Consider the following 18,674-nt stretch of genomic DNA (forward strand, 5'->3'; position numbering starts at 1 on the left):
GCGGATGAGATTAAAGGACTGAGAGTTGCCAGGTTTCCAGGTCCCCTTCCCACTGAGCACTCTGAACCCAGGTGGCCTCTGCCAAGTGCTTTGGTCAGACCAGGGCAGCACTGTGACAGTAGAGCCAACAGGGACACATTTTTGGATGGAGGGAGGTAATGAGACAAGTAAATGGTGGACTAGAACATTCCCTCACAAGTCGGTTGTTACATCACAGGCCCTTGGGCAGCTCCTCTGAGGCTGAAGGGGCAACTCCGGATGAACTATGCCACCTGGCCCAGCCCCTGCCCAGTGAGAGCTGACTGAACTGGGCACTCATCTGCCCCGAGGGTGGCCCATCCACTGGCTCCCTTATGACCCATGGCCCACAGTAGCTAGCCTGGGCCAGTTCCATTTCTCCTCAGGGGCTTTGTGTACAGAACAGAGCTTAAACCCGAGAGGAGAGACTGCAGGCAAGAGATAAAAGGTGGTGAAAGAGACTGTCTCAGGACCTCCCTGGTGGCGCAGTGGTTAAGACTCCATGCTCCCAATGCAGGGGGCCCGGGTTCGATCCCTGGTCAGGGAACTAGATCCCACATGCATGTTCCAACTAAGAGTTCACATGCCACAACTAAGGAGCCAGTAAGCCGCAACTAAGGAGCCTGTGAGCCGCAACTAAGACCCAGTGCAACCAAATAAATAAATAAATATTATAAAAAGAAAGAAAGAGACTGTCTCATCATTGGAAGAACGTGGACCTCTACCCGAGAGCAGCACCTATTTCTGGGAACTCCTCCTCTCATTGCCCACCAGCCTGACTGCCCACCGTCTGGGCCCCAGGACAGGTGGGTATCACCCCGGTGTGAAGCCAGGAGGAGCACAGAAACCAGGAGCTGCCCCAGCACCCAGCACCTGCTAGCCTCATGGTGAGGTAGCCGTCCAGGCACCCCCTCTCCTCCTTCTAAAGCCCCCTGGGGCCCTTTGTTCATTCAGTCTCATAGGCGCAGAATCCAGGGCCCTTCAACTCTTCAGGAACCTACAGAAATGACTGAGATGGAAAAAAATTTACTGGATCCAAACATAAAGCTTCAAAGCTGATGTTCAAATGTCTATAGCACATATCACCAGGAGAGTTAGCCAACCACAACTCCTGCATACTTACATACCTGTTATGCTCAGTGTGGGACAGGGTGTACTGTAACAGCTTTGACAAGCCGTGGGGAGGGGTTTCCATGAGCGTGCTGCAGCCTTGACAGGGTTCTGGGTGCACCTACTCTGGTGAGGACCCCGTTCGTGAAGGGAAAGACCTAACTCCCTACAGCTCACCTCTAGCACTTGCCGTCTAAGCCATACTACCCCAGAAGGATGGAGAAGCTGACAGGCCAAGAGTTGACTGCACTTTGGGACAGGGGCACCTAGCAACTTCGGCTAATTAATCTGGAGGATAATTAAGAAGTATTTATAAGACTTCCTTCATTAGGCCCCTAAAGGAGGCTGAACTACATTAGGAGCCCATTTTCCCTATTTCACTCTGATACACCCAGATGGTTCTGGTTAAGAAGGAATGACACTAAGTGGGGGGACTAATTCTGCCACAGTAATTGGGGTCGAACTGATGATGCAAATCAATGAGTCTTCCTTTCCCCCCAGACTCTTCAAATAAAACACCTTTCTTGCTACCCTTGAAAGTTAATTAGGGACTTCCCCAGTGGCCCAGTGGTTAAGACTCTGTGCTTCCACTGCAGGGGGCGTGGGTTTCATCCCTGGTTGGGGAACTATGATCCCACATGCCGTACAGCATGGCCAAAAATAAATAAATAAAATAAAGTAAAATAAAATAGAATTTTTTAAAAAAAGAAATTTGGGCTTCCCTGGTGGTACACTGGTTAAGAATCAGCCTGCCAATGCAGGGGACACGGGTTCAAGCCCTGGCCTGGGAAGATCCCACATGCCGCGGAGCAACTAAGCCCATGTGCCACAACTACTGAGCCCACGCTCTAGAGCCGTGAGCCACAACTACTGAGCCTGCGCACCACAAATACTGAAGCCCTCGCACCTAGAGCCTGTGCTGCACAACAAGAGAAGACACCGCAATGAGAATCCCATGCACCGCAATGAAGAGTAGCCCCCGCTCACCTCAACTAGAGAAATCCTGCATGCAACAACGAAGACCCAACGCAGCCAAAAATAAATAAAAATTAAAAACCCTGTTTAAAAAAAAAGAAATTAACGAATATCAATAAAATACTTACAACATTAAGGACATTCACTCAGGTAAATAGCAGTAAAACAAATCACTTTCCACCTGCATGTGATTGGCTCAGAAGTCTCATTTCCAAATAAAATACACGAGTCAAGCAACCGAATGAGGAAGATATAAAGGTGAAGGGGTACCCTGGACTCCCTAAAAACCACAGGCCTAAAATCACACACTTGTCCACCCTGCCCTGATATTAGTTCTGACCTGCCAACAATGGCTGCATATTTAAAAAACATGACCAAGACAAGGACAGGCCAGACAGAGAAGATAGGAAAGAGAAAAGTGCTATCAACAATGGGGAGCACTACTTTGGGCAGAAGGGAAAGGCAGTGAATAAACTGCCAGGCCTGTCAGTCTGGGACACAGAAAGCTCCATCGCAGGGGCCAGGAATCCAGCCTCTCTTTCAAAGTCAGAATCATGGTCCAGTAACGTCAACGTAGGGAAAACTGTTCTGATGAGGAATAAAAACGATTCACATACTCAAGGTACTTGCCCACTTTCCTTTTGAAATTTAAGAGTTTTTGTTTCTTTTTTGCAAGGAGAAGTAGTATGAAACATCTTCACAGAGATGTGAAGAAAATAATTTATTCATTTTAAAATGGGGAAATTGACATGAAACTAGCAATATGAATACATGGTTTTAAAAACAGACAGGAGGGAGGAGATGCCCTGGTGAATTAGGTGGTAAGTGGCAGGGAGTGGGGCAGAGTATACAGCATCTCCTGAGCCAGAAGTCACAGCTGAGGAAGCGTTAAGTAGCACAGCAGCATCCCCTCACGGAGGGACCTGACAGGCCAAACCTGAGGACACCAACACACACGTGGCCAGAGCAGCACAGAAAGAAGAAATGCTGTTATCCTCACCAACAAAAGCTTCTTCGTTTCATAAATGGATGTGCTTTAGAGACTTGTTTCCATGGGAAAAGTAGCCTCACTATATTTTGAGTGGCACTTAAAGCCTCAAGTGTGATTCCCCCCAAAAACCCTTCTTGGGTAACATGGGGCAGCTCAGCACCCATGTATGCAAGCACCCTGAGGCACAGGTGTGGCTCTAGGGAGACGGGGGAAAGCCCCAGAGCGAGTGGTTGGGCCCAGCTGTGCTCCAGGAAGCAGCGGGGACAGAGCCAGAAGCCATGGGCTGCAAAGGGCCTGCTGCCCAAGTGCTGGAGCCCGGGAAGCAGGTGTTAGTAATGGGACAACACCCGCTTCCCAAAACCCTGGGCCATGGGGACTCCTCTTTCTATAAACGGGGAAGCAGGCCACAGGAAGCAGCCCCCGGTGGCTGTCCCAGCTGGCCATCTCTCAAAAGGCGCTGGCCCTGACTGCGGCAGCCCTGTGCTGATAGCAGAGCCCGGCTGCATGGCGACGAGATGAGCATGAGCCCTTGCTATCAGACACAGAGACTTTCCAAGCTGGAGAACAGAGTGGGAGCCGTGGTGTTCCTGCTCCCGAGGAGGTGGGGCGTCAGCATTGCTGCTCAGACAACGGCAGCTGTCTTCCTGGAGCTGGGAATGGACACTGTGAACACGAGCATGACTGGGCCTAGGCACTGCCGCTGGTGAGGATAATGGGGTGTGCCAACCTGTTTGCCGAAAAAGCTGGTCCCAAAGTCCTGCCCCAGAGACGCAGAGGCAAAAGGTCTGGAATGGATCCTGGAAACCTACATTTCTAACTTGCAATCCAGGTGATTCTGAGGCAGGTAGTGCGAGGCCCACACTTTGAGTCTGGGGTCAAGTGGGCAGGGGTTGGGTGACAGGGTTCTAGGGGAGAGAGGGGTGGTCAACGGCAGCAGAGAAGGAACTTGTGAGGGCTGGAGGCCCATTTCTGTGCATTCAAAAGACAAAAAAAGTACTTGGAGGGCCTTTCCTGGTGGCGCAGTGGTTAAGAATCCGCCTGCCAATGCAGGGGACATGGGTTCGAGCCCTGGTCCGGGAAGATCACACATGCCGCGGAGCAACTAAGCCCGTGCACCACAACTACGGAGCATGCACTCTAGAGCCTGTGTGCCACAACTACTAAGCCCACGTGCCACAGCTACTGAAGCCCGTGTGCCTACAGCCCGTGCTCCGCAACAAGAGAAGCCACCGCAATGAGAAGCCTGCACACCGCAACAAAGAGTAGCTCCCGTTTGCCACAACTAGAGAAAGCCTATGCGCAGCAACAAAGACCCAACTCAGCCAAAAATAAATAAATAAATTTATTTAAAAAAAAAAAAAAAGTACTTGGGGGTGGGGGGCTGCCTTCTGTGTGTGCCACCCACCCTACCCCACGGGGCAATCAGTTCTTCTGAGGTAGGCTGACCCTGCCTTACAAAACATGACCAAGCCCATGATTCTGGAGGGCCTCTGATTGTTCAGTGACACCTTGCATTTAGCTACTTTCCCTGCAATTAATACGAAGCATTCTCTCCTTGAACAGATAAAAAGGTGTCCAGGTGACTGGGTCCTAGTCTTGGTGCACTGGGTGGGTCTTTATCCTTGGCCTCTTGGCTTTGGCTCTAGGCCAGTGGATTTAAACGTGTGCATTTCAGCCAAACTGCCATCTGATACAAGCTATCCTGCTCTCTGGGTGTAAACATAGAAAGTTTGGGGACGTCGGGGCTAGATGATTACTAGCTATTACCACCCAAGATATAGTCTGTGCATGTAGCTCCAAAGGTCAATCACATCTAATTAATTAATACATTACATCAGTTAATACAGTAATACATTAATGAAAGAAGAAGAATGCTTTGCTGCCTGAGAACAGCACCTGCTGGGTGCAGGGCAGGGAGGCAAGCCTTAGCCTGGGCTCACACTGTAGCCTGAAGGACCAGATCCGCAGGCCTGTCAGTCTTGTCCTGGGGCTGGAATTCCGGTGTACTGACCAGTGCTGGAAGTAACAGGTCAGCGGGAGAAGGGTGTGATTCAGTGACACATGCCATATAGAATTTACCCTATTTCATTCTGATGGAAAAAAAGACACCTCTATTCAACTTTAGTTGTCATCTGTGCAATCTCCTCATGAGAAGTTACAGCCAACTGCAAAGTGGTGTTCCCTTCAGAGTAGCTCACGAAGGATCACAGTGTCCTTCAAAGCCCTCCTCTCTCAAGTGGCCAGGCCAGAGGTCGTGAGCCGGCTTGCCCCTGCTATGGGAAGACATGTGCTGGCCTGGGGGTGGGGGTGGGAGTGGGGGACAGCCATGAAGGGGAGAGACATGACTCTGCCTGGCTAACTGTGGGAAATGTGATCTGAAAGACTGTGTCTTCATTTCTTAGATTTCTCGTTGAGCAATATTTCTCCTTCGCTAAACAACCAGGCCACAGTGTTGACGTGGGGAAAGCCACAACTCCAGGGCCAACTTGTTCTTGTTTGGTGCACAACATCACATAACATCAAGTCTCCTTCCAGCTTTTATGGAATATGTTAAATATTCCTATGGAGGGTAAAGTGGCTACATCTCTCCTTCTGGGCCAGAAGATTATTAACTATTATCATCCAAGACAGAGTTTGTTGGAACATGTAGTTCTGAAGGTCAATCACCACCAAAAAGAATTAACACATTATTCAAAAAGAAAAATGCTGATTATAACAAAATGGTGAAAAAAATAATTGCATCTATTTTAAAAGCTTTTTGGTCTTCCCTTAAAAATGGAACTCCTCCTTGCTGTCTGAAATCTCAAACGGATACTAAGGGTTTGGTCTGGTGGTTCGCTCCAATGACTCACCTGTGTGTTGGTCTCACTCCACTACAGACCCCTAACTGGGCTCTTCTGCATAAAAAACATGTTCCACCATAAAACTGCCCCACAGCTGGTCCAGGTGCCACAGGGCTTCTGCGAGGTCACGTCGTTTTGTCAGTGAGTCTGGACACACCCAACTGAGTCCTAAGAAAGTGGATCAGCTTGGTCTCTGTGAGGAATGCTGTCCCAAGAGTCACTCCCAAACAGAGGGCCCCCACAGCGACGTGCACCAGCATGGCTGGCCAGCCCCGCTCACAGCAGAGGAACACCTGCAGAAAGAAACCACTGTCACTGCCCCGGGCCCCCAGCTGTACCTCCTTTCTCTGGGGCAAGCCACGGGGAGTGGAGGCCCTACTGCTCCAGCTTCCAGTCAGGTAAAGGCATGACAGCTATGTACTAGGGTCTACTCTGTTCCCACGGGTACCACTGATCAGTCATTTCTATCATAAGATGCTGTCCCAGAAGCTTAGGGGAAGGGGTAAGAGGAAGCAAGTACTTGTCCAGCTGGGTCAGGCAGAGCAGGAACGGGATGCCTGGAACGAGGGACAGTGGACATGCTGCAAAATCATGTGGTGTGAAGGCTGCAGGGCGCCTCACCTCGGAAACAGCAGTAATGCCACCACTGAGGGCAAATGCCCCGAGGAGGACTGGTGACAGGAACAGGCCGGCCAGGGGCTTGTGGGGACTCTTCCGGTAGTAGCGGTGGATGAAGCAAAGGCTCTGTGTGATCCGAATGCCCATGTTGAAGCAATTGGCCAAGATGAAGCCCACGCTGCCACACCAATGGGTCAGGAGATAGGATAACAGCAGGAACGAAGATGAGAGGCCCAGCATTGTGAAATTGTACCTGGGAAGAGGGAGGCAAGCAATGCAGGGCAGTGGGTACCTGGTCCCAAGGCAGGGCTGCTGCAAAGAAAGTGGCTGTGAACATGAATTCACAGAAAGCACCTTCAAGTTCCCGCAATCCAGCTGATTTTCACAACATCGAATGCTAAGTGGACAACATGGAAATGTCACTGTCCCTTTCGCCCCTGAATAGAAGAGTAAGAAAAGGAACAACTCAACATATTTATGGTGTTTAAGGATAGTAACTGGTTAGTTTAAGTGACACTGTGATCAAAACACATAAAAATCCTTTTCAGCCTGTCTTTAATGTGAGACACAACAATATGACACGGGTAACAATTACATGTGAACAGGCACTCTGACAGGTACTGTGAGGGGTGCTGGGGATGCACTGGTGGATGAACACACGGCCCTTTCCCTGTGGAGCTTGGATCCGTTTTATGGACAAGGAAACCAGGCAGAGGGAGGCTAAATAATTTGCCTAAGGAATGAGCCTACACCCCAACCTGACCCCTCGCCCCTAAACTTTAGCACCTCATACCGCTTCCCTTGCAAAATGCGGAAGCCCCATAACCTTGGCCAGTGGATCTCACTCAAAGCAAGTGACCAGCTTCCATAATGAAATGGAAACAGGGAGCAAGGCCTGGACCACCTTCAGGGTTTCCCAGACTCTTACACATCCCTGCTCTGCTCTCTACATCTCCAGAGCTCTGTGGGTTCTGTGACTTGAGGGATTATACTGCTCCTTTCACTTCTATGATTCCAGAGCAGCATGTCACTTAGTTATCTCCAGTTTTCAGTTCTCAACTGAGTCTCAGCAGAGATAAAATAGCTGCCACAGTCTTCCAAAAGGCTTGTGGTACATCCATGAACAAAATTCTCCAGCATCTCATTTCTGCCTAGCACACAGCTGGCATTCTAAGTGTATAGTTGTTGAGGGAACCAAACTCCTTAGATCCCCAAGCTGTGTCAGCTGGGTTAGGAAACCTCAGAGGCCACCACTCGGGTTCTGTACAGAAGGGAGGGGTGGTAAGAAAGCCACTGTGGCCTCCAAATGCCCAGATTCCCAAGGTGCTATGGGAGATATAATTCATCAGAGAGGATAGCAAGAACACACATGCGTGCGCGCGAGCCTCCGCGCGCGCGCGCGCGCACACACACACACACACACACACTGTACTCAACAGGGGAGGTATGCTTTCATCCAGAATTCCAGAGAGGGAATTCATTTGCTTCTCAGTTGAGAGAGTTTCTTTTAATGAGTAATGGAACTACAAGAGCCCACATCTTCAAAGGGGAAGTTTCTTCACTAACTGCTAATCAATGATCAGAATGGCCAACTTTATGACAGGCCACTGAGGCTGGGCCAGTACTCTGACCTCTTTTCCAAAAAGAAGCAGAGATGTGTAATCTGTTCAGTTTTTTTTCAGAAACGATCTCAGAAAGGTTTATTAAGACCAATGCTTGGAGTTTAGGCCACAGGTTCACAAACTTTCAAAGTCATCCTCACCCAGCTCCAAGTAGAATGGAAACAATGAATGAAACTGGTAGGCAATTCATGCTAATTCAAGCAGGGACAAGTTCCATGGTGTGGCTTCTTTAACGTAGCCATTTGGGAGGTGCTGATGATGACGGAGTCCACTGTTTTTAACTAGAAGAGGGCTCTGCAACTATTGAACTTTCCAGAACTCATAAATCTATAGCCTTAAAGACATTATCCACTTCAGGAAAAAATGAGAATTTTAAAGATAAAATTAAAATGCCACTTTTTGAGTCAATGGAAAATTAGTCAGTGACAATGATTATTTTCTAAGGCTTGGTTAACACAGACAGGAAGTTATTTAATCAGGCTTATCAAAAGATAGATGACTGCAGCAGCAACTGAAGCATTCCCCAGTGGGTGCTGGTTGAAAACATCAAGGCACAGCTATACGTTGTAGCCTTGGCAACCGTGCAAAGTATGGTGCCAGTCTTGTGTGCACTCGTCCTGCATTCAACAGTTATGGAGTCCCACTCCACATTGGGCACTCAAGGGCCAACAAGTCAGCAAAAGGAGCTGTCAGCCTTGGGCCTCTGCACCACTGTCCCCTCTGCCTGGAAGGTTCGGCCCCATCTTTGCATAGCAGACTCTTCTTGGTCATTCAGGCCTCAGCCTAAATGCCACCTCCTTGGAGGGGCCCCCCAATCTAAAAAGGCCCCAACTCTCACTAGATAACCCTGTTTTAGTTCTCTGCAAAGCACAATACTTTCTTGCTTATTTACTTGTTTGCTACCTGCCTTCCCTACTGTCAGCTCCAGGAGAGCAGGGATCTCTTTCTTCTCTTTTGTTCATTGCTGAATTCCTAGAGCTTAAAGAAATGCCTGTTAGAGAGTAGATGCCCAAAAAGTATTTGTCAAATGGACAAAAGAAAATGAGATATCCTTAACAAAACACAACAAAATCCTTCAGTGGAGCATAATGTAAAAGCCATCAATTTTATGCTATACATATTATGAGGTTATTAACAAAAAAGCCACTTGCAGTTCAATGGACATTCTAATATTTCACATCCAACTAAATCCCCTATTTTTATTTAGAAAAACACTGATTAACCTGTAGGTAGTTAACTAAAAGCCATGATTTCATCAGTATATATTTTTCAATCCAGAATCTGAAATGTAGGAGGTAAATCAATCATAACACTTAACTAAGCTGCTCAATTCTACTATAAAAATTCTTACTATCGTTTTATGTCTGGCTAAATTCATAGAAAGGGAAAAATTGCTGGGGTCTGTGATGAGCCCAGGTGCTACCTGTGTTCAGACAGGACTGAGGGTTGGGGTCAGGGGCCCAGACAGAAAGGGGGCTGCTATGTTTAATACAAACCTGGAGACCATGCTTAAAGGCACACACATTTTACTCTTAGGGGAAGTGAGTTACTTCAGATGAGAACAAGGCCCTGTCTTTTCTCTATGTTGACTACTAATACCATGAAAATAATTCTCCAGATTTTAATATACTGTTCTGATCCCATTACTACAAATAACTTAAAAAGTTGCTTTCTTTGGGTCAATGCAATGTAAGAGAAACCAAAGCAACCGGCCACTGTCTATATTCCCTCATGATTTGTTGCAAGATATGTATTTTTAATGTTTTAATCAGGCTTAGTGTTGATTCTCCCCCTCAACACTAATGCTGAAATTGTTATAACAAAATTCCCTTCAAAGAGATAGATTCTTAGTCCAGAACTCTTTCCACTACACCTCAGTGCCTCATTTAGTACGCTTTAAATTATATTTTTAAATTATTTCATGTTAGAAGCACCTTTCAAGTAAAAACACAGTGCTTTCAAAATTAAACTTAGAGAACATTTTATCCACTAAAAAAAAAAAAAAAAGATAGACTCAAAGCAGTTTATAGCTATAAATTTAACTGTCTGAAGTAAAAACCATGTCTAGACCACCATTTGAGAACTATGGGTTGTGACCTAAAAGTAGGCTAGGAAATCAATTTAGTGGGTCATGACATGGCAGTTTAAAGAATGAAATAGAACAGAATTAAAAACCATCAGTGTGTCCTGTGCGTAACTGGGGTACTTGTTGCTTCATGGAAGCTTCCTTTCAGTCACACCCAAATATGCACTGGGTCACAGTGTTCAATGCAGTTTTCACTCTGAAAGCTGGTCTGAGCCAGCGGTTCCTAAGGCCTTCGCTATCTATCATCAGCAACCTCCTGGAGCTGAGCAATAAAAGACTCCTTGGCCTAAGTTCCTAAAATTCCAGTTCAGCTGGTATGGGAGGGGGCCAGAACTTCTGAGCAATCTGGGCTGGGACCACTGCCCTAGACTCCAGTTCTCAACTACGGTGTAGCATACAAGGTCACCAAGCCGCTGTGAGACAGGCCCCAGTGGGAAGCAGACAGAGGCTGCTCTGAATGAGGGGAAGGGTTCGCCAACTCTCTGAGTACCTTTTTCCTATCCCACCCCCACACTGGGACTCTGAGGGATTTCAATGGCACTCAGGGCACTACAGAGGCAGCATGAAACCCCCGAGGGACCCAGACCTCAAGGGGCAAAGGGATAAAGAGGGCCACTTGCCCCATTACCTACACCCACCCCTTCTCTCTTCTTCTTCCTCTCTCTTCTTTGTCCATATCAGTTTTATCCTTCTCCTCAACTGCACTCTGCAGTGATGTCTTCAGATACCACCTTGCTAATTTTGGCATCTGGGACACAAGAGATCAATTATCCTAGGTGTGGGTCAGAGGCTCTTACCAGGAGTTCACATCAGAATCATTGAGGAGTTTTAAAAAAACATTCACATGCTCAGGGCCTGCCGATTCTGTAGGCGTGGTAGGAGAGAGAGTGGTGGGAGTAGGGTGGACAGGAATCTGCATTTCTAACAAGCTCCATGGGGCACTGTGACTCATAACCAGTGTTAAAAACTACTGCTTGAAATTCCAGGGCAGAGGTCCTGACCTGGGGGTCAATGGATGGGAAAAAATGTGGCAAAACTTGTATGTGCACTTGGGCCTTTCTCTGAGGAGAGGTGTCACAGATCCCTGAGATACTGCAAGACCTACAAATCAGATTCTATAGATCTGCATCTCGTAGAAGCTCCTTGGTAACCCATCGGAGCACTGGGCAAGGAGGTGGGTGGAGGAGTGGATCTTGTCTGGTGCCTGCCTCTGCCAAACTGGACTAACAAAACCCTTCAGGGCCCTGACTTCTCTCTTCACAAAGGGAGGCAAGGAGCAGTGGCTGCTCCCAGCCCTACTGTGGGGAGGACTTACTGAATGGTGCCTGAGGAAGGCACCACACTCCTGGTTCTAGAAGAGCCTTCTGTAAATGCATGTTCAGAATGAAAAGAAAGAAGTTACTTCATTTTGGCTGAAGGCCATAATTAGAGGTTTATCTTTAAGGTTACCTACCTGTCAACCTCCTCTTTGCTCATGGCAGCAAATGTGAAACATTCGGTCACTCCGTTGATGGCAAGCAGGAGGACGTAAAGGCAATAGGCACGCAGCAGGACAGGACCTGTAAGGAAACAACCCACTGAGACTCCAGAGCCCAAACGGGAGGCCCACATGCACCCTCACTTTGGCAGGTTGGTCAGAGAACACCAGAGCTGGGTCATGAGCCCTGCTGATGTCATCAGTGGGCAGACGCATGCTTGAGCCTATGGTCTTAACTATCTGGAAGGACTCCCAGCATTCTACAGTACTAACTAAAACAAACAGCTGAAAACAAAAGGACAATTAGGAATAAATGTACAGATCTCTTGCCTAACAACTAAAAGCTTATCTGGCCAGCAAGCAAAACTCACTTTTTAAATCAGCATGAAGAAGCCTGCTAGTTTGAGCACTTGGGGACACTAGTGGCCCTGCATGCTGAGAGAAACTCAGTTGAGGAGGCCCTGAAGAAACCCAGGGCTCAGGAGCAGCAGGAAACTACAGAGATATAACACCCATAACTCTTCAGGGAGAATCAGAGCCTGCAAGGTTATTTTCTCCTAAAACAAAGTGATGTGATTCTAGAGCTAACTAACAAGCTTTGGGAAGATCTGCTAACAAAAAATCGGGAGCCTTAAAACGAAATTGATCTCCTCTTTTTTTTTTTTTCCCCCTGGCTAAGCTGCGCAGCTTGCAGGACATTAGTTCCCAACCAGGGACTGAAACTGGGCCCTCAGCAGTGAAAGTGCCAAGTCCTAACCACTGGACCACGAGGGAATTCCCTGATCCCCTCCTTTAAGAGGGCTATTACTGACAGGCAGCCAAGCAGTTTCTAATAAAATAAACATGTACTTAACCTATGATGCAGCAATTCTACTCCTAGGTGTACAACCAACAGAAACAAATGCATGTGTTCACAAAAACATCCATAGCAGTTTTATTCCTAACAGCCCAAAGTGACCATCGACAGGAGAAGGGATAAACAAACTATGGGCCGTCCGCACAAAGAAATACTTCTCAGCAATCAAGGAGGAAAAAAACTACTGATGCATGTAAGAACATGGATGAATCTCAAAAACATTATATTGAGGGAAAGAAGCCAAACATGAAAGTGCCCATGCTATATGATTTCATTTATATGAAATTCTTTCTAAAAGCAATACTAATCTATGGTAACAGAAATCAGAGCAGTGCTTGTCTCAGAGTTGGAGGGGGGCAGTTGACTGGAAAGGGTCCTAAGAGAACTTTCTGGGGTAATAGAAATGTTCTGTATCTTAATCTGGATGTTGGTTACATGGGTGTAGATATTTGTCAAAACTCATCAAACTGTGCTCTTTTTTTTTTTTAAAGCATTTTAAAATTATTTATTTATTTTTGCCTGCGTTGGGTCTTCTTTGCTGCACGTAGGCTTTCTCTAGTTGCGGCGAGCGGGGGCTACTCTTCGTTGCAGTGCACGTGCTTCTCATTGCGGTGGCTTCTCTTATTAAAGAGCACAGGCTCTAGGCACGCGGGTTTCAGTAGCTGTGGCACGTGGGCTCAGTAGTTGTGGTGCGCAGGTTCTAGAGTGCAGGCTCAGTAGTTGTGGTACATGGGCTTAGTTGCTCCACGGTATGTGGGATCTTCCCGGACCAGGGCTCGAACCTATGTCCCTTGCATTGGCAGGCGGATTCTTAACCACTGCGCCACCAGGGAAGCCCCCAAACTGCGCTCTTAAGAGGACAGCATTTTAGGGCTTCCCTGGTGGCGCAGTGGTTGAGAGTCCGCCTGCCGATGCAGGGGACACGGGTTCGTGTCCCGGTCTGGGAAGATCCCACATGCCGCGGAGCGGCTGGGCCCAGGAGCTGTGGCCGCTGAGCCTGCGTGTCCGGAACCTGTGCTCTGCAACGGGAGAGGCCACAACAGTGAGAGGCCCGCGTATGGCAAAAAAAAAAAAAAAAAAAAAAGGATAGCATTTTAATTTATGTAAACTAGACCTCAAAAAAGAAAAAACTTAACTGCTAAAAGAAAAGGGAAAGGCGGGGGGAGTTCCAGAGTCTCAGAATCTGAAACTTATTCATGGGTTTATGAAAGCTGCTTAATATGAAACATCCCTGCATCATGGGGACCCTAAATAGTTTTATGGCCATCAAAAAGGACAAAAGGACTACTAACAAGGCAGCCCTGATGGCCCTCTCTTGGGTACACATTGTACCATATCCTGTTGCATTTCATTCCCCAAGTCGCTGCAGAAAGTAGCCTGGCCCCCACTCCAGCTGTGGGATGACTCCAGCAAAGAACGCAGGGACCAGGTTCTGCCCTGTGGTGGCTCGAGGCTATGCTCAGTGTGCTTCCTGCTTCTCTCCATCCTCCTCTCTCTGGCAGAGAGGAGTGGGGCTCCTCTCATAACCTGCACCTCTCACTTGGTAACTGAAAGCTGACGGCATGTGTGAGTCTATCTGAAGGTGGATAGTGAGCTGCTTTGCAATGTGGAGGACACAAAACTCCTGCATGAAACGGTGATTCAAGTAGAAGCGCTTTGAGTCAATTTTGGGGAAAGAGGTTGGAATTGGGGAATTTGTGGATGGAACCTTAAACTATGGATTGAAGTGAGTGGTAGTATGGCTTGAATTATATATCCCCTTCAAAAGTAATCTGAAGTAATTTGAAGTCTAATAGATCTGGATCTATTAGAGTGTGATCTATTTGGAAATAGGTCTTTATAAAGATAACCAAGTTAAAATGAGGTCATTAGGGTGGGCCCTAATCCATTATGACTGGTGTCCTTATAAAAAAGGGAAATTTGGATGCAGAAACAGACACTGACAGAGGGAAGACAATGTGAAGACACACACGGAGAAGACAGGCACGTGATAGGAGGAGTTAATGCATTTCCAAGCCTAGGACTGCCAGCCTACATCCTTAGCTAGAAGAGGCAAGGAAGGATGCCTACTCTGGAGATGTCAGAGAGAGCACGGCCCTGCTGACACGTGGATTTCAGACTTCTGCCCTCCAGAACTGTGAGACAATCAATTTCTGTTGAAATTAAGCCACCCAGTTTGTGATACATTGTTATCGCAGCCCTAGGAAACTAATATTAGGGGATTGAGAAGAAAAAAGATTTTAAAAAATAAAAGAGAAGACACTGCTTTGGGAAAGCAAGTGTTCTCCTTACTTGCTGCAAATAATAAATCCTTCCTTCTCCAGACAAAAAAAAGTAAAAGAAAGGGCAAGAGAGAAGCACCTAAGAGATAAATGTGAGAAATCTCAGGGAAGTTCACTGAATGTATTTTTCTTTAGGATGGAAAAGCTAGGTATGAGAAAGACTTCTGAGAAAAGTCTCAGAGCACTTCCAAAGCTCCTAATTATATACAGGGCTAAGCCCAAGTAATGCAAAGCAAAACCACAGTGCCCCACGAACGCCTGCCTGTGGTGCGTCCAAGTCCTACATTTGGAGACAACAGCACAGAGGCCTCTTGAGAGGCCACTTCAGGTCATAGGTGAGTCCACTTCACAGGTGAGGACAAAGAGCAACACGCAACTGGGGCAATGGAGGACAGCAGCATTGCAAGGTCCACTTTCAAAACTAAGTGGTTCCCATTCTTTTCTGATTCAGTAAGACTTTCTGGAGAAAGTCAAGTTTTGTGAGGTAGTTTTAAGGGAACAAAAAAGACTATGGTGGGGGGCGGAGGGGGGCAGAGAGCAGTAGTGTTAATGTTTTCTGGCACAGGAAAGGCATTCGGATATGCAGCACTAGTCCGAAGAGTCAGGAGTAGGGCAAGGAGAAGATGGGTGGAGTGCAGACGAGGGAAGGAAAGCCGACAGGCACCCTGGGGAGACAAAATGACCCTCCCAGAAGGCACAGAGAACTGGAAGTTTGGTCAAAATGAGAAGCAGTTGCAATGAGGAGACAAATGCTAGAAGACCTTGCCAGGACAGGGATGCTGATGGAGGCCTGGGCCAGGCAAGAGACGACAAGGGTCCTAAAGATCCTGCAGCAGCTACACCAAACCACACATCCTTTTCAGAGACTGAGAAACCAGACCACTCTCAAGACTCTTCTCTCTCTGAAGATGAGACAGAGGGGATATCTTTTTGAGTCTAAAATTATTAACGACTCTGGGGCTTCCCTGGTGGCGCAGTGGTTGAGAATCCGCCTGCCAATGCAGGGGACACGGGTTCAAGCCCTGGTCCGGGAAGATCCCATGTGCTGCAGAGCAACAAAGTCCATGTGCCACAACTACTGAGTCTGCGCTCCAGAGACTGTGAGCCACAACTACTGAGCCCTCAAGCCACAACTGCTGAAGCCCGTGTGCCTAGAGCCCATGCTCTGCAACAAGAGAAGCCACTGCAATGAGAAGCCCGTGCACTGCAATGAAGAGTAGCCCCCACACACCGCAACTAGAGAAAGCCTGCGTGCAGCAACGAAGACCCAACGCAGCCAAAAATAAAAAATAATAAATTAATAAAAAATAAATAGAATTATTAATGACTCTGACATAAACCATCACAGATAGAATTTATTACCTTAGAAATCAACTAACACTGACCCTTTTAAATTCTCAAGACTGGTACCAGCATCTCACTTGAGTAAAAGGACCACACAATGACAATGGTTTGTTGATATATCTTCTATGATAAACGAATCCAGCAAGTGAACATTACATGGATGGGACGGCCCTTTCCTCGTGGCACTGTCCTGTGGTTGCATTACAAAGGCTGCTCCTTGGTGATTACCTTTCCAAAGGTGCAGAGCTGCTGTGAAATAGCCTGTCTCGATCTCTGCACACTGACTTGCTAACGGCATCTCAATGCGGGCCTCCCTGCAGTTGCCTGACCCAGGGAGCCACAAACCACGTCATTGGTTTCATGGCAGGTGTTTCTCCAAACTTAACAACCTTTGCTGTCAAGCAGAAACTCGGCCCTTCTTCCCCTAATACTAAAAGTTTGGGCCTATTATAGTGGAGACTAAAACATGCCAGTGACGTTGTAAAATGGCACTGGAGAAGGCCCTTTACATTTGAGATAGGGCAGCAGAAAGAAGTCTTCAGGGTTCTTGTCTAGTGACCTGAGGAATTAAAAACATCTTTGCTAAACCCAAGATGAAACACTCCAAATGGATTGCCACCCCACGACCCAGCGCATTTTGAAACTGGTGAAGTTCCCAGGGCCCAGCGATGCTGTGAGACGCCCAGTGGCCTGGGCACCAAGTGTTTCAAAGTTAGACACATTCAATACTTTTCTCCTTCAAAACCCAAGAGTCACTGGACTAAATATACCACTTTATTTGCCGAGATCAATTTCATTCTCTGCAAATGGCTCTGGGTTATCCTTCGGAGGCTTTTGTCCATCAGGCCGTGAGATTTATGTGGCATTTACTATGTGCAGATGTGTTTAGTACCAAGCGGAGACTCATCAGAGCCTGCTCTCTTCCTTCCTCGCTTACCCCAGAAGGAAGCAATCGGCAAAACACATTTTAGGGCTGAGACGAAAGCCAAGGATTCATAACACCTGCTCCAAGTGAGGTTGCGGGACTGATCGACCTGGTGCCAAAGCTCTAATTGCACCCTGAGCTGGTTTGACCTCAGGTGCCCCAGCTACCGGCAATTTTCCCTACACTGACACACATGTCAGTCGTGTGTTTGAATTTTGTAAGACTCTTCTAAATATTTCGGTTTGGAAATTAGAACAGATCTGGAAAAACCTCTTGTGCATACCTGATCCTGAGCTAAGCATGGCCCCTCCATAGATGTCCAAAGCCAGTTGAGAATAGGCAAAGCCGAAAACAGAGATGGTCAGGCCAGTGAGCAGGGCCAGCTTTAGCAGGGACTCCAAAACCGCGGCGGCCACAGCAACATCCTCCTTGGGCCGGGGGAGAGGGAAGGAAGTGGGATGAATCATGAGCTAAAGAAAAACTTCACATCTGACTTTCTCCCTTTGCTGTTTTACAGATCACTCTTTCAACTGCTGAGGGCCATCACTGCTTTTCTGTAGCCTGGGTTTGTTTCTATGTCAATTAGCAAATGGAGGGAAAAAGACAAAGTGTACCTCCTTAGGCAGTGCAGGGGAGGGTTAGTTTTTAACTCATTTAGGATAAACTATCTCAAATGTTGCCTAGGAAACACTCACTTCCCCTTCTGACATTTATTCTTAAATGGATGAGTTTTTACATTGTTAGCTAGCTTTGTCACCGTGCTTCTCCTGACAAACAACTCCAAACCCTGATGTTCCTGGAATCTACACTTAGGAAAACATTCCTAAATCAGTCTGAGAACCAGATTAGCTCGTTTTGAAATACTGTGCATAAACTGTATTTTGCAAAATGTCTTCTAAGAGATGTAAGAGGCCAACTTAGCTTGCTTCTAATTCTAAGACAGACATTTTCAATGGTTCTAGGAAAAGGGAAGTTTCTACAACCAAATACTCCTGGATTAAAATCTCTTCTGTTTTTACTGGCTGGAGTATATCAATTCTCAGAGTCAGAATGGAGCTCTGGGCATGTCACAGTCCTTAAGAAGCTAAACAACTGGTGTGGTGAGCGAGACCAAATGTCCGCATGCTTTCCTCCCCGCACCCTCAGTTAGCCTTGACCCCGTCTCTGCATCCTTCAGTTCATCTTTTGTTCCTGAGAATCTGAGGATGGGGGGGGCAACCTCATTCTTACACCTAAGACTAGACCATGGAAGGAGGTCTGCGCTGCGCTGGGGACAGCCGCAGAGAGTTCTGAGAGGGCTGGGACAAGAATAAGGTCACAAAGAAGGACAAAGGGTGAAAAAGAAGGGCTGGTCAGGGGAAAAAGGAGAAGCTGTGAAAGAAGAAGTGAGCTCAGCGTCCTGCCATCATTCAGAATGTGATAGAAGAATGAAAACTAGAAGAAAATTTCAGAGCTAACAGAGGGGAACAGATAGCTCCACGTTTCTGTCTGTTTATCCTGCACATAGACAGAGAAATCACTTGGGAG

At 47.2% G+C, this 18,674-nt stretch overlaps 1 protein-coding gene across 10 annotated transcripts in view; it reads right to left on the reverse strand.

Annotated features, from left to right (window-relative positions):
* Positions 1-18,674, reverse strand: part of RFT1 (RFT1 homolog) — a 54,301-nt gene that overhangs the window by 12,451 nt on the left and 23,176 nt on the right. For 7 of the 10 annotated variants that reach the window (XR_010947067.1, XR_010947066.1, XR_010947065.1 and 4 more), the window contains exons 10-13: positions 17,431-17,575; positions 11,717-11,822; positions 6,559-6,808; positions 5,947-6,230 (exon numbers count right to left, since the gene is read on the reverse strand). Coding sequence is in view for 1 of the 10 variants with exons in the window: in XM_067754755.1 (XP_067610856.1) it covers positions 6,063-6,230; positions 6,559-6,808; positions 11,717-11,822; positions 17,431-17,575 (669 nt within the window). In the remaining 9 variants the exon portion in view is untranslated. Of the gene's footprint in view, positions 1-2,115; positions 2,187-4,140; positions 5,185-5,815; positions 6,231-6,558; positions 6,809-11,716; positions 11,823-17,430; positions 17,576-18,674 lie in introns of those variants that run through there. The other 3 variants (XR_010947062.1, XR_010947068.1, XM_067754755.1) reach the window with 3 other exon arrangements.

Source organism: Pseudorca crassidens, chromosome 10, assembly GCF_039906515.1.
Source record: "Pseudorca crassidens isolate mPseCra1 chromosome 10, mPseCra1.hap1, whole genome shotgun sequence".
In the NCBI taxonomy this organism is placed as follows: Eukaryota; Metazoa; Chordata; class Mammalia; order Artiodactyla; family Delphinidae; genus Pseudorca; species Pseudorca crassidens.